The sequence below is a fragment of the Empidonax traillii genome, unplaced genomic scaffold (genome assembly GCF_003031625.1).
Source record: "Empidonax traillii isolate 1590-97213 ecotype Southwest subspecies unplaced genomic scaffold, ASM303162v1 scaffold161:size1573837, whole genome shotgun sequence".
Lineage (NCBI taxonomy): Eukaryota > Metazoa > Chordata > Aves > Passeriformes > Tyrannidae > Empidonax > Empidonax traillii.
The window spans coordinates 442,028-455,557 of NW_020955354.1; the positions used below are offsets into that span (position 1 = coordinate 442,028).

General features: G+C 45.3%; 1 protein-coding gene across 2 annotated transcripts in view; it reads right to left on the reverse strand.

Annotated features, from left to right (window-relative positions):
- KALRN (kalirin RhoGEF kinase) overlaps positions 1-13,530 on the reverse strand; it is a 498,966-nt gene that overhangs the window by 337,106 nt on the left and 148,330 nt on the right. For both annotated transcript variants that reach the window (XM_027885121.1, XM_027885122.1), the window contains exon 3: positions 2,599-2,673. In XM_027885121.1, the coding sequence (XP_027740922.1) occupies positions 2,599-2,673 (75 nt within the window). The remainder of the gene's footprint in view (positions 1-2,598; positions 2,674-13,530) is intronic.

A 13,530-nucleotide genomic window follows, 5' to 3' on the forward strand; every position in this document is an offset into this window, starting at 1 on the left:
CCAGACAGCACTTAGGCTGGATGAATCCATGCCCAGCTAGTTAGAGCTGTATGTCAACTCTGAAATTAAGTGCCCTTGTGAAAGCCTGAGTGCTCCTCTGAGATGGCACGGCTGTGCAGGCAGGTCCTGCTGTGCCTGCTCTGGAGCAGGCGGCAGCCGCTCTCCCTTCCCTGCCTGTGCTGCCCCTGTTGCTCTGCAGGGTCGAGGTGTGGAGCATCCACCACACTGAAACACAAAGCATGGTGTATCCCCTCCCTGAGGGGTCTTGTGGGTTCTCTGCAATTTTCCTATGGAATCACGGACCAAGAAACAAGCCTGTGAGGCACAGCTGATGGGAAAAGAAATAAGCTGAGAGTTTTGTGTGTGCTGTTAAATTCTGCTGGTGTAAGGAGAGCCCCCTCGACAACTTTACTGTACTGTTATCGTTAAAATTAACTGTAGCATTAAAATCTGAAGAAGATTCAATAAAACTCCTTTTCCTCAAGGAAGCCTGATTAAAACACAATGTGTTCTCAGGGTTTGTGCTAACTACAGAACTTTTTTTTTTAATCTTGCAAAGTCCAACTATTTGATTTTTCAATTTTGTCAAACATTCTGTGCTCAAAGCATACTTTAGGAAATTATTCCACTTTAAGTAAAAAGAACTCAACCATCGGTTGAAATGCTCAAACCTTTTCTTAATCTGCTTTATTACAACCCAGGGGAAGACTGGGCAGTGCTTACACTCTGGGCTGGAAGGTGATGCTGGGGCTGTTGCAGTGGGACACCAGAATCTCGAAGTGTTCTGCCTGCAAAGGCCCCTGGCAATTGTTGCCTGTACTCATTGCATTTGGAGACCATGAAGAGGAGGTGTAAATCCTAGGACATCTAGCTGTGTTAGGAACAGCACATTTTGAGCAGATCCAAGTCTGGAGGCTGGTGAGTCTATAAGGAGCAAGCTGTACCTTGCCTGCAGCTGATCATGGTGTGAAACCCCAGGGGGTCGCGTTGGAGCTGCTTGTTTAACACCCCTCCCCACCCAAAGGCAGGCTTGGCCCGGATAGTGTCTAACGAGCTGATGATTTGGTGTGAGACCCTCTGGCACAGTCACCATCAGAGCAAGGGGCTATATAAACAATCCAGACAGGTTGTCATTATTAAATATTCCATGAATTACTAAATGATCCTGCAGTCATTTCCATGCAGAGCAACAGTAGGAGCCAAGAACTAAATTGCAGTACAGTCCTTGAATAAATTCCTCCCTTTCACTTCCCCAGAGCACGCAGTTCAGCTCTTGTGTCACAAACAAATATGCAGGTACGCTCTGTTTTTATGACTGTGTTCCTCTCTTTGGAGCAGTGAAAGCCAACAACCACATAAAACATTTCAGGACATTCAGAAGGAGATTTCAGTGTGAGATAAAGTACTCCTGCATGTGAGGAGTGTTGGGATAGTCTTGGTTTTCCATATGAGGCTTTTGGTGTTTCAGAAACTTCCCTCAAACTCCTGGATTTTCATGTTGTTGATGAGAAGGTTTAGCTTTTATAGGGCCTGAAATCATTTGCCCAAGTCACTGCTGGACTCATGATCCCTGGACTATTTAGCTTACATGGAAAGACATGTCACACCAACCATTAGTCAAGGCAAAAGCCTTTCCTGCCTGGACAGCATCTCCGTGGCTCAGCAGGGTGAGGAGCCCCATCCTCATGGGCCCGACTCCACACCTGGGGAGAGAGCCAAAGAGGAAGAGTCTGGGCACCAAACATCCTTGCTGCTCCTCCCCTCCCTTCTGCAGTCAGCATTACTGTGGAGATGAAGGAAACAAAAAGGAAAAGACTGCAAACAAGGGGAGCTGGCTATTCTTGATGCAGGGTTTTTTTCACTGTAAGCAGCCTGAGTGGTTTGCAATCATAGAAACGCTGCCACTGGAATACCCTGGGTTTATGCTGCCAGTTTGAGTGACTTCATGCAAGATTATGATCACTTCAGACTTTCTCTTCCCCCTCTCACTGACAAGTTGTAATTCATGCCAGAAACACTATCATCCAAGCTATTCTCAAAGCCTTTTCCATATTGTCTAGTCCTCATCCACCCCCAGGTCCTCAAGATTTGTATCCTGAATGAAGGCTGTAAATCTTTGTACAGGGTGGCAGGAGAACTTTGAGCGTCTGAGCTATTATGCAAATGCAGCATCAATGGTACTTTTAACTGCAAGTTGATTGGAATTGTAAATGAAACACCAGTGATTTATGGGTCAGAGTGCTGCCTACAAACAGGAATTAACGCTATTCACTGACCTTGAAACCAAAGGAGGATCCCTGAACTGCCCTAAATGCTGAGACAGCCCTCATCTAGGCTGGAGCTGAGAAGCTGCATTTCATCCAATCTGTGCTACCCATTTACCTGTTCCTCAGAATCATGGGCCAGTTTCCAACGCTCTGAGTATTACTGGATAGCCTTGTTCCATATACAGCCCTTTTCTTAGCAGAAGAGCTAATCTAAGTACTACCAAGGCCAAACATGAAACTGGTCCCTCATGACTTTGCAGCACCATAAGGACCAGGATGTGGCAGACAGTGCTCATGATGGGCTGGAGGGATCGAGAAAAGGTATGCTCACCTGACACAAAGGCCACTTTCTCCTTCAGTATAGGAAGGACATCAGCAGCTTTTAAACCATCATTTCGAAAAGAACCTGCAAAACAAAGGAAAAAAGGAAAGCTACATTAGAAGAGACCATGCCCCTGCTCCCAGCTTTGTGGACATGCCATGTTTTTCAAAACCAGACGGGAAAAAGTCTATAAATTACATAAAAGCACCAACAAATGGACCCAAATGGCTGATACACAAACAGCATTAATATCAATAGAGATATGTCTGTAAAAAATAAAAATGATAAATACAGATAATCAGCTCATCATGCTATCCTTCAGAAGTTCTGAAAGGTTAACAAATTTCCCACCAAGTAACCAGAATTATCCCTGCTGCACTTTTCAAGACCATACTATCAAGCCTGGGAGATGCCCATCTTGCACACCCAGCCAGGAGCCTTCTCCCTTCACTGTTCTCAACACAGTCCAAGCAAAATTGCAGGGAACATTGCAGCTCATACACATCCATCTAACATCAGCCCTTGAGACAGATTTGCACAGAGGCTGGCTTAAAAAAGGCTTTTCCCCTTTCCCCCTTAGTGCTGTACACAGCAGATGGGGACACAGCTCCAGGTGTGGACTGTGGTCAGAGGGAGGACGAGTTTTCCCTGGGCAAGGAGCAGTTTGAAGCCACAACACAATCTCATGTACTTCATGCTGTTTGATTACATGTTAAGTATACCTGCACAGGCCATTTGCCTTCCCTCCAGTGCCAAATTATTTCATGTCTCCTGAAATTTCACCAAAGAAATCACAGATTTTTACTTTCCTGGAAGCCTCTGGAAAAGAACTGCTGACAGTTTCAGGCACCAGCAGCATCTTTCTGTTTGCAAAAGCCAAGCAGTAATGGATAACCCCAGAGCAAGCCGGACGCTGCTACTCCATCAGTGCAATTACGAAACAAAAGGTGGGTTTGAAGGACATCTTTGTAGTTGCTCTGAAAAATAAGTCATCCATCACTGGGTAGTGAATACCCATCATGACAAGTGATCTTCCATATGGCCTTAAATCTATTCCAGCTCCCCAAAGAATATAACATATTTGAAACCCTGTATTTTTACTTTCTGCCTTTCACAGGCAGACAGTTCTTCTGAAATGGCACCAGGGAAAGCAAGCCTTCTCACAAAGCAGCTTTCTAGAAACAGGGCAACACTGCTGCAGCCATCACACCCTCCTTGCTGGACACAGCAAAGGATACCTGAACATTTGGGTCTGAAAGTGGGACTGAGGATAAAAGCACCCCCTTTATATTGTCACCTATTGCTTCCAACATGCAGCCTGCAAAAGTACATGCAGACATTTGGACCAGACACAATGAAGACTGTAAAAGCCATTTTCACCTGCAGCTGAACTACAAGTGTTAGTATTATTATGACTGAATTACTGTTAATGGTAAATGAGGCAGCACTTGCCATTCACAGTCAGATTGTGCAACAAGACTGTCTTGTGCATGTAAATATGTCCATCACTGGTGACCAAAGGCTACAGTTACCTCTGTGTGTCCCTATATGCTCTCAGGTGTCACCTCCGTGGCACTCAGCTCCAAGAGATGCCCAAGTTGACCAGCTAAGCTAGTGAAAATTATCAGACAAAGGAGTGAGGTAATTCAGTGAAAAGCCAGGACCAATGTAGCTGCATTTTGAACAAGCACCAGAGCACGGTCCTGAGAGACCCCTAAAGAGTGCATTGTATCAGCAAAGCATTTTGGGACCAAGCACAAGAGTCCTGGTTGCTTTCGGTGATCAAGTAAGCAAGACTTTGTGCACTCTGTGTTAAATATAGGAGACTTTGCTATTAACTCATCCTCTTAACAAGAATCCCAGGCTGTGGCTAGCTCTCACATCAAAGGTAGGAACTTCTCAGCCACAGTCAACGTTTGGAATTTAAGCAGCTTTTTATATAAGCATCTCATCCAACTGTGAAGCAAATGAGAACAGCCAACATGCTAGACACATCAAGGGGGGTTGAAGACACTCAAGTGGAGTAGTGGACCAAATTTATCCAGCTGCATGTTCAGCAGTGTCAGTGCAAGTTGCGTTTTGGCCAATATTTGTTAAAATTTTTCAGGGAAATGACAAAGTCAGTTCTTTCAGACACAGACACTATACAACTGAGGTCTTAATGAACATTAGAAAAAAAGTCAGAGAGTGTATGCAGAGCACATACCAAGGACTTCTTAGCAAAAGCCCACTATACTGAGGGCTGAAGGACAATTTCAGACACTCTTCTACAAGGAAGGGCTGCAAATCTCAAAGGTAATATGCGCAGAGACCAGGAGAGAAATGTGTGACTTTAAAAGATGGTCACCTCCTGAGCTGCAGCAGGGCAGGCTGCAGGCAAGGGGCTCCCTGCTAACAGCCCCAGTGTCCTGACTGTGCACAGGAGAGACAAGAAAAGACTTGAAAGGGGACAGTGCTGCCAGAGGGTACTTTCCCCCTTGTCAGTATCACCCAGGATAGGTCAGACATGCTCCAACACGATGAACAAATTAGAAAACTGTGAGCCCATCCTACAGCCAGGGAATAAACAAAAAGCCCCAAGATCTGCAAAACTTCCCTGAGGATGAGGAAGGAAACTCCTGAAGGCAGATCAATGCCTGAAGCAATGCCCTCACTCTGGATCATGTATGTGCTCAACCAAGTGGCAACTCATGACCCACAGATGAGGCCATGGCCACTGCTTTCAGGGGTCATTCTCGTTCCTGACAAAATCCTTGTGTTAGAGGCTACATCTCAGCACATGCTATCAGGTTTTCCAGCAAGGGCTGGGGGAAGGTAAGGACCCCAAAACCAACAATAAATCTGTCTCCAGGAGGGTCCAGTGTAGCAATGATTCATTCTGCAGGTCATAAGTTATTATAAACATATCCTTAATAATGCTTATTTCCATCCTATTCCCCAGCTGTTTCTAATACATTTGTTTGTTTGCATGCTGGATCCAAGGCCATGTCTGCACAGCACCATCTGATTTTGGCTGCAGAGCCCCATGTACGCACAGGCTGTACTTTGTATCCTGCCCTACACCTCCCTGCTACCCCTCTTAAGACTCAAGTCCTTCTGCAGTAGACAGGCAGAGGACAGAGGTATGAAGAAAGGGCAGGCTGGACACTGAGGCATCATCCCCATTGTCCAGGTATTGGTTTGCAGGTTCACCATCCTCACAAGCATGGAAATACACAGCAGTGAACCTCTTGCTTTGTCCCTGCAGGTCTCACTGTGGTCTGCCAAGACACTTGAACATTGCAATCTCCTCTTTACCGAAAGAGAGACCCAGAAAGCACAGTGCTGGGACCCAGTCACTCTGCAGCCCCTCACACCTCCTTCATATCCTGGCTTACTGTGCCATCCACATAGCAGGAGCACTACAACTGGCCACAAACTTATATTACTCCAGTGACATAAGAAGAGAGCACACCATGTGAGCTTGAGCAGCTGACAGAATAATGTGTTCCTGTAAACTTGGAAGCACTGAGAAATTAAAAGAGTGGATCCTCAGCATGGCTGAGTCATATGTAAGGGCAGAGCAGCATCACACATGCACAGTCCATCTCCCAGCAGGGATTCCCCGGGTGGCAGAAGCTGCTCACTGTTTTAGATGAGATGCTGTAATGAGAAGCCAGATGGGTGAGGCGAGAAGCTTAAGGCATGCTTCCACTTCCATGTTAAATGTAGCAATCCTGAAACTGAGAAAGTTCCTTTTTCCCCCTGCACAAATGCCCCAGTTGGCCTGGGGAACGCAACTCCCACAGAACATGGAGGTCAGAAGCTCAAGGGGCTTCCAGAACAGGTTGGAGATCTGCAAACAACAATCTCCAGGGAACTGTGAAGATTAATAAAATAAGCGAGAGTTTTGAAAAGAATGTAAGCCTACGGACTTTGAAGTGAAAGCCAAGCTCTAACTCTTGGAGTGAAATATAAATTATGCCTGGAGAGAGCTCTGTGAGCTTTCAGACTGCCTTCTCTAAGTAGAGTGCAGGGCCTCTGTTGGAGACACGGTCTGGGGCTAGATGGAGCAATGATCTGCTCCAGAGTGGCTTTTCCTAGAAAAGCTTCAGTTCTAGTCTGAAAAATGCAGCTCTTGGCTTCAAATAAAGATCAGCTGCTGGAAATATGGAAATACTTTCTATACTTAAAAAAAGTATGCGTAGGCAAGAAGAAGGCCTCCTGTCAGAGCACTGCATGGGGCTTAATCACTTGGCTCCTGATGCCTTCAGCAGGAGTTGTTCATCCCAAGTCCCATGCAATGTTTCAGGAAAGGCAGCCCACATTCTCCTAGTTCTCAGAACAGATTTGACTATTTAAAAACTTTGGCACAAAGTTTCTTTAACCAAACAAAACTGAACTCCTTGGGCTTAAACCCATCCCTCGAGGAACTCCACTGGAGTCCAGTACGCAACAGTAGGATTAATCTGGTCCATATTGTTTCTTTCTTCTTCCCTCAGTAAAGGCCTTTCCTGTATTTCTATACCACCACCACCCCCCCAGTTTCAGGGGCAGTAACCTCCCAGGTTTATGATAGCCTAATTGCCTTCCTTTTTTTCCCCTCAAAGTCTCAGTGGATTTTACTTGTGTTTGCAGTACGGTGGCATCTTGGCTTGCTACAACATACAAACAGAAGGGGCGTCTGATGTGAGCAGAGAGAGGCAGAACAAAGGAGACTTTATTATTCCCATTGTAGCCTTTGCAAACTGAGACACAGAGAGATTGACTTGTCCTGTGTCAGACAGAAAGTTTGTGCAGAGCTGAACCCTCATTTCCCCAATGCTTCCCCAATGCTTTTCTCGTACAAACATCCCTTTGTTTTCTGGAAGAATATAATCCTCCTTTTTCTTCTCTTTACACTTCTGGCTTCCTTCTCCTGCCCTTCTCTCTCCATTATTCTTTCCTTCTGCGTTTCTGCCTCAAATATTTACTTTTTGTGTGTGATAAACCCTCTTTAACCCCTTCCTTCCCTTCCTGCAGGCTATTGTCTGTCCCCGCAGGGCTGTGAGCCTTCCCAGTTTGATTTCTGTGATTTTCCACAGGCCACGCAGAGGGGCTTAGCCAGGGGCTGCCGGGGCCTTTGCCGCTGGGACTCTGCTGGCTGAGGCTCATTGGTTCAGAGGCACAGAGGCCACAGCATGGCACAAGCATTTGGTTGAATAGAAGCAACATGTGCTCCCCACTAGTATTTTAGCACCATCTGGCAGAGATAAATGGTGCTGGACACTCCGCATCTGCTGGTCGCTCTTCTGCGGACAACAGCCTGATCCTTGACGCAAAGAAAGAGCAATTTAGTGCCCCCAGCACCCCAGGAGCCCACGACGCTCTCCTGCCACGCTCGCCCGCTGCAGGCAGCAGAAGAGCAGGTTTTGATTTCACAGAGGAAGGAAGGAAGGAAGGATTGGATTGAATTGAATTGAATCTTAAGGCAGCACCAGACAGAAATACCACAAAATTAAGCTGTAAATATCATTGCAAACTATTACTGAAGATTAACCCAGAGCTAATACTTCTCCTTAAAGACCAGTAAAGGGAATACCTGGTCTGGTCTCACAGGAAGCATTTAGGACTGCAGGTCAGAGTGTGGCAGGGATAGGGGAAAAGGCAGGTTAGACTAGCACCGTAGCCCTGGGGCAAGGATGGCATCTGTGCCCCTCCATCCTCCATTCTCTTTCTCAAGACACCAGATCAAGCATGCAGACTGACACACAGACTCGTTCCACAGCTTCAGAAGTTTGCAAGAACCATGGACAACAATTAGATGGTCTGAACAGAAGACTAATCCCACTGTACCACATGCCACACTCTTTATCCCAGCTGAGACAGAAATCAAATGCATTACATTGCTGCATTTATTCTAAAGCAAAAAGATGGATGTTGGGTTTATACGTAATACTTAACCTCAGTCCACGACTAATATTATTTTCTCTGTGTTTCCTTACTCTGTCCTTCATTTTATTAATTATACACCACTACTGCTCATGAAATATCCTTCTGGCCACAGCTATCAGGTGGCAGTACTATAGGATACCTCTGCTTCCAAGTTTTGCCAGCCCATGTCAGAGGTCCAGTTGCTTTCCTGCCCCCTCCACACCGACAGGTTAGATCCTCTGATTTCCCACTGCTTGAATCCCCGCACAGGGAAAGCCACTGCCAGCACAGCCCCCACCTCTCCCCTGCCAGAGGCAGGGCTGGGGTTTGGGGGACCTTGCTAATTGCTGAGATTGTTATTCCTTCCACGAGGTACTTGGCAGCATCGAGCCTCCCAGCACAGCCTTTGAATGTCCACACATTTAAACAGTAGCCTCAGCTTGAAAGCTCGCCAAAGAATAGGCAAGGCCTCAAGAAGGGTAGAGCCGCTTGCAGCAAGCATGCAAATTCATCAGCCTCTCTGCACGTGTGGCCTCTCATAAGCCGTGTTCAGCATCTGAAGCCTAAAACATCCCACCCTGTGCATACCACCTAAGCTGACATCCAGGCTTTGCCTTTCAATAGATGGCACAAAACCATTCAAAGCATCAGAAGGATAGTGAATTTATGCACGATCTGTGGCCAAGGCTCTGCTTCAACTCCATCCATGGGGGATTTTAATCATTTCATTTTAATCATATACTAATAGAGCTGCTAAGAGAATGCAACGACTGCGAGTCGATCTTGGTACGCATTTCCCTTTTATTTTCATGAGGACTTTGGAATCAGGCTGAGATCTTTCAGTTCCTACCCTTGGAAAAATAATTAGACGTTATAGGTAGCCCTGTGGATAGCACATCTGACTGCTAGTCAAAAGACTTGGCTCTATTTGTGGTTCTGCTCCTAAATTGCTTTATGATTCCTGAACAAGCTGTTTTAACTGTGCCAGATCTTGGTTTCCCTCTCTGCAGAACGGAAATAATGACTGCCCACATTAGTAAAGCACAGTCAGGTTCACAGACCTCAAAAGCACCTTACAAACGTGAATTAATTCTGCCTCAAAAAACCTCTCTGAGGCAGGGAACTGTTGCAGTGCACTTTTACAGATAGGCAAAAATGAGGCACCGACAGTAGGAAACACTTGCTCTGGTGACCACAGAAAGGGCTTTTCGGGAAGAAAATGGAGACGTTGGGAGAATTGGAAAAATTAGGTCATCTGACACAAAATCCTGTGTTTTATTTCTTAAGTGTGCAAGGGATAGATATGCTGCCCCAGAGGGAAATAAGTATATTCAACACCTTGAGCTTTTAGTCGTTAAGTGTCTTGCAATCTACATATTTCTCTACACATCAGTGACCACCCAGACGCAACAGTCTTTTATGGTGTTAATAAACAGCTACGGGCCATTTGTAATCTGAAGTCACATTTTAGACATAGCCATGGTTTCTACCCAGGCCTAGTGTGCGTGAATATTTTCTTTTCATTTCACTCCCCTCTCAATTACAATTGGGTTCCTTATGGAAACATTCCTCAGAATTTTATAATCCCATAAAAAGTTCAGAACTGCTGGTGGATTCCTGGAGGAAGGATGCAGGGCCCCTGTGAAGTTGTAGAAGCTGAGCACCCAGGGTCTCATCCTCTATTAAATTCTGTAGGTTAGAATAATTTCCTTTAACTGGCACTGGTTTAGTCAACAGGCTTTTTCCAAAAAGCTGCAAAACGGCATCTGCCAGCACCTGTCACCTCTCAGGGACGTGCTTAGGGTTTCCCGTCCGTCTCTCAGAAAGCCTCCCACTCACATCCCGGAGGTCCCCAGCCACCAGTAACTTCTCCAGGACAAAAATAAAATAAAATAAAATATCTAATTATGTACAACATTGAGGAGACACTTAGCTGAAACGCCAACCTTACAAAGGAACCATATGCCAGTGCCCCAAGTGTGCTTTGCAAACATCTGCCTCTCAGGGGATTTCATGCCAGACAGTAAGAAAGCAACTTTAATTAGAGGCCAATTGAGATCCTTGTCCCAAAACCTGTGACTTCGCTAGAAAAGAAAAAACATCCCAAACAAACAAAAAATGTTTAAAAACATTCTGTACATTTTCTCTTTTAATGCAGAGTTCTCTTTTTAATTTTTCTAACAGATTTCAACACGCCCCATCTGAATGGATGCACAGGCTGACAAAGTTCCCATTGCCTTCAGAAAAACCCTTGCCCAGGAAGCGTGGCTGTGTCTAGTACGAGTGTCAGAGTAGGTTTTAAATTAGTCATTTCTGACTGTGGTTTATTCGACATTCACAAACTAGCGCCTCACTATTAATTAGGCTTACATTTCCCCTGTCTCACCTCCCATCAAATCCCATCTGACCGGATACATTTCTGCCTTTGCTCATCTCCTTTGGTCCCTTTTCCTTTCTGTCAGGGCTTATGATTTCTGCTTGCAGCTATTGTGTCATCCTGGGAAGCTGATTTAAAAAAAAAAAAAAAGGGAAGAAGAAAAAGAAAACCTAAATCCGCAATTCAAAGGGGAGTATTCCCTTCCTGTGCATGAATTCCCTGGTTAGGGACAAAGTGAGATCCATTCCCTAAGCTCTTGAGACAGGGCTGGCAAAAGTAGAAACCATCTCTGCAGAGGTGTGCATGGGTCCCTGGTGGGATGGCAGAGGCTGTCCCCACCCCTGAGCAGGACACAGCTCATCCAGGAAAGGCAGTTGCAGGCCTCTGGCTGGTGCATCTCTGGACAAAAACAACAAAACCAAGGCAGCAAGAACAGCAGCAGAAAGCACCCCAGCTGATGTCAGGCAGAGCACATCTCAGGGGCACAGGGAAGGCTCAGGCTATGCTGCCTTTTCCTGGCGAGCAGGACCTCCCTCCACACCCTCCAGCCTTCTGCTCTTATTGCAGTTTCCCAGGGTCTACTCCTTTGCAAACCAATATAAAACCAACCACATCCCACCAGCAGGGCCTGTACACAACCCACTTGCAGCTGACTTCAGGTTTCCCAGACCTCTTCCATAAAGCACTGAACTGGGAAGCAGCAGCAGCAACTCCTCCGAGGGTCACACCAGGAAATACTCTGGGTGTAACAGCAATTGCTTTAACTTCCCCAACAGCATCCTAAATCCAAACAAAACCAGGGCAAACATTTTACATACATCAGCTGGAGGGGGAGGGCAAGACACTCACAGGACTAAATAATTTATCTGCCTCTCTTGCGGATGCTGACATTTTTGACACACATTAAACATTAATGAACATCATTTTATGGATGGCTGAGTCATGCCAGTCAATGGATAATCTCCTGCCTCTCCACCTGCCCCTTTCACCCTCATTTGGCTCCTATCGCAGACTGCAGCCACTTGTAACTCTGCCCCCTGAAAGAAGCTGGGCTCCCCCAGATGCCAAAGGGCAGAGCTAAAGCACCGAGGGGGCTGAACAGACCCCAGTGAACACATGGATGAGAAGCCAGCCCACCGAGTCCTAACCCCACTGCTGTTAAATTCACAAACCTGCTGTTTTGTTAATTAGCTAACACGAGATGCTGTGAATCATTTTGGAAAGCAAATTACCTCCCTGATTTCCAAAAGCTTCCTAGCTGCATTTCTTTTTTAACTTACTATTTTTTCCTTCTCTCAATGTATAAATGCCAATTAAATTACAGCCTGCCTCTGTTTAATCTAATGTTAGCCTACTCATATTTTCAGCTGCTCCCTGATGCCAGTTATGGCCCCTTATGCCCAAATCTCTTTAGCATGCTAGTATAAATGTTTATAGCCCTAAGACTTAGTGCTGTAAGAAGCTTGACATTTTTGTGCTAATAACCTGCGATGTTATTGTAATGTTGAATTCAAAAGGATCACCAATGGGTTGAAAACACAGCTTTCCTTTAGTTTGTTCCAGCTAAGGACACATATAAAGAGATGAGTGGGATTAAAGCCTCATGAGCTGTCTGGATCTCTTCCTGGACAAGCAGTCCTTAAATTTGCTGAGATGATACTCACCAGAAGGCAGAGTTACAAAAAGCCACTGGGCAGTCTTCAGAGACAGAGGATATGCATTTAATCTCATCTTACATATCATAGGATCATAGAATCATTTAAGTTGGAAAAGAACTTTAAGATCATCAAGTCCAACTGTTAACCCAGCACTGCCAAGTCGACCACTAAACCCATTAGACTGTGATTCTGGGTAGCAGAGTTACCACAAATATGTTCTTCATCCCAAAGATACCTTTCTTTATGGAACGGGCTAAAAGATTATCATCTAAACTCAGTAAATTGCCTCCTTTTCACTAAGGGGGAGTTGCACAAATAACTGGCTACAGGTTAATGAGATCTGACTGATCTCCAGAGGGTGCAAGCTGCTGCTCTATAGATCCCTGACAGCTGGAGTTAAATGACCATCCAACTCATCCCTGAAACACAGGGAAATAGTTTGGGGCCCCTCTTTCCAGCCCACTGCCAGGTTGCATTTTTTGCTTTCAACAGAGGTGACAGAAGTGCAATATATTGGCAATGATTTTTTAATTTCACAGACTGAGCTATAAAATCCTTTTCCCACGCACATTTTCCCTTCTTCTAAGGGGATTTTACTGGTTGGTGGTTTCACTGAGTAGCATGCTCTGCAAAAAACAGCAATTCCAGGCAGGAGGAAATTGTCACATGCAAAGTGTCAGTAATAGTCTACAAAGTTCATTAAAAAGGTCTTGTAAAGATAGTGAAATTATACTTTGATCTGAGATGACCTATTGAAGCCTGTAGGATCTTCCTGCAGGTGGCTGCCAAGCCTCCCTTGAATACAACACTGAGGAGCAGATCCCAGTCTAAACCCAGATCAGTCAACCAAAAGACATTTATTACTTTTAGTAAATAAGAGATGAGAGGAAAACACATCTTCTCCTTTCTCCCACATCTCCTACTGTAGGTGAGATTTCACTCCTCTGGCTGCAGCAGTTTTAATAACCCATTTTGATATTTTTTCCCTGGGCAAGAAATCCATCCTGCATAAAC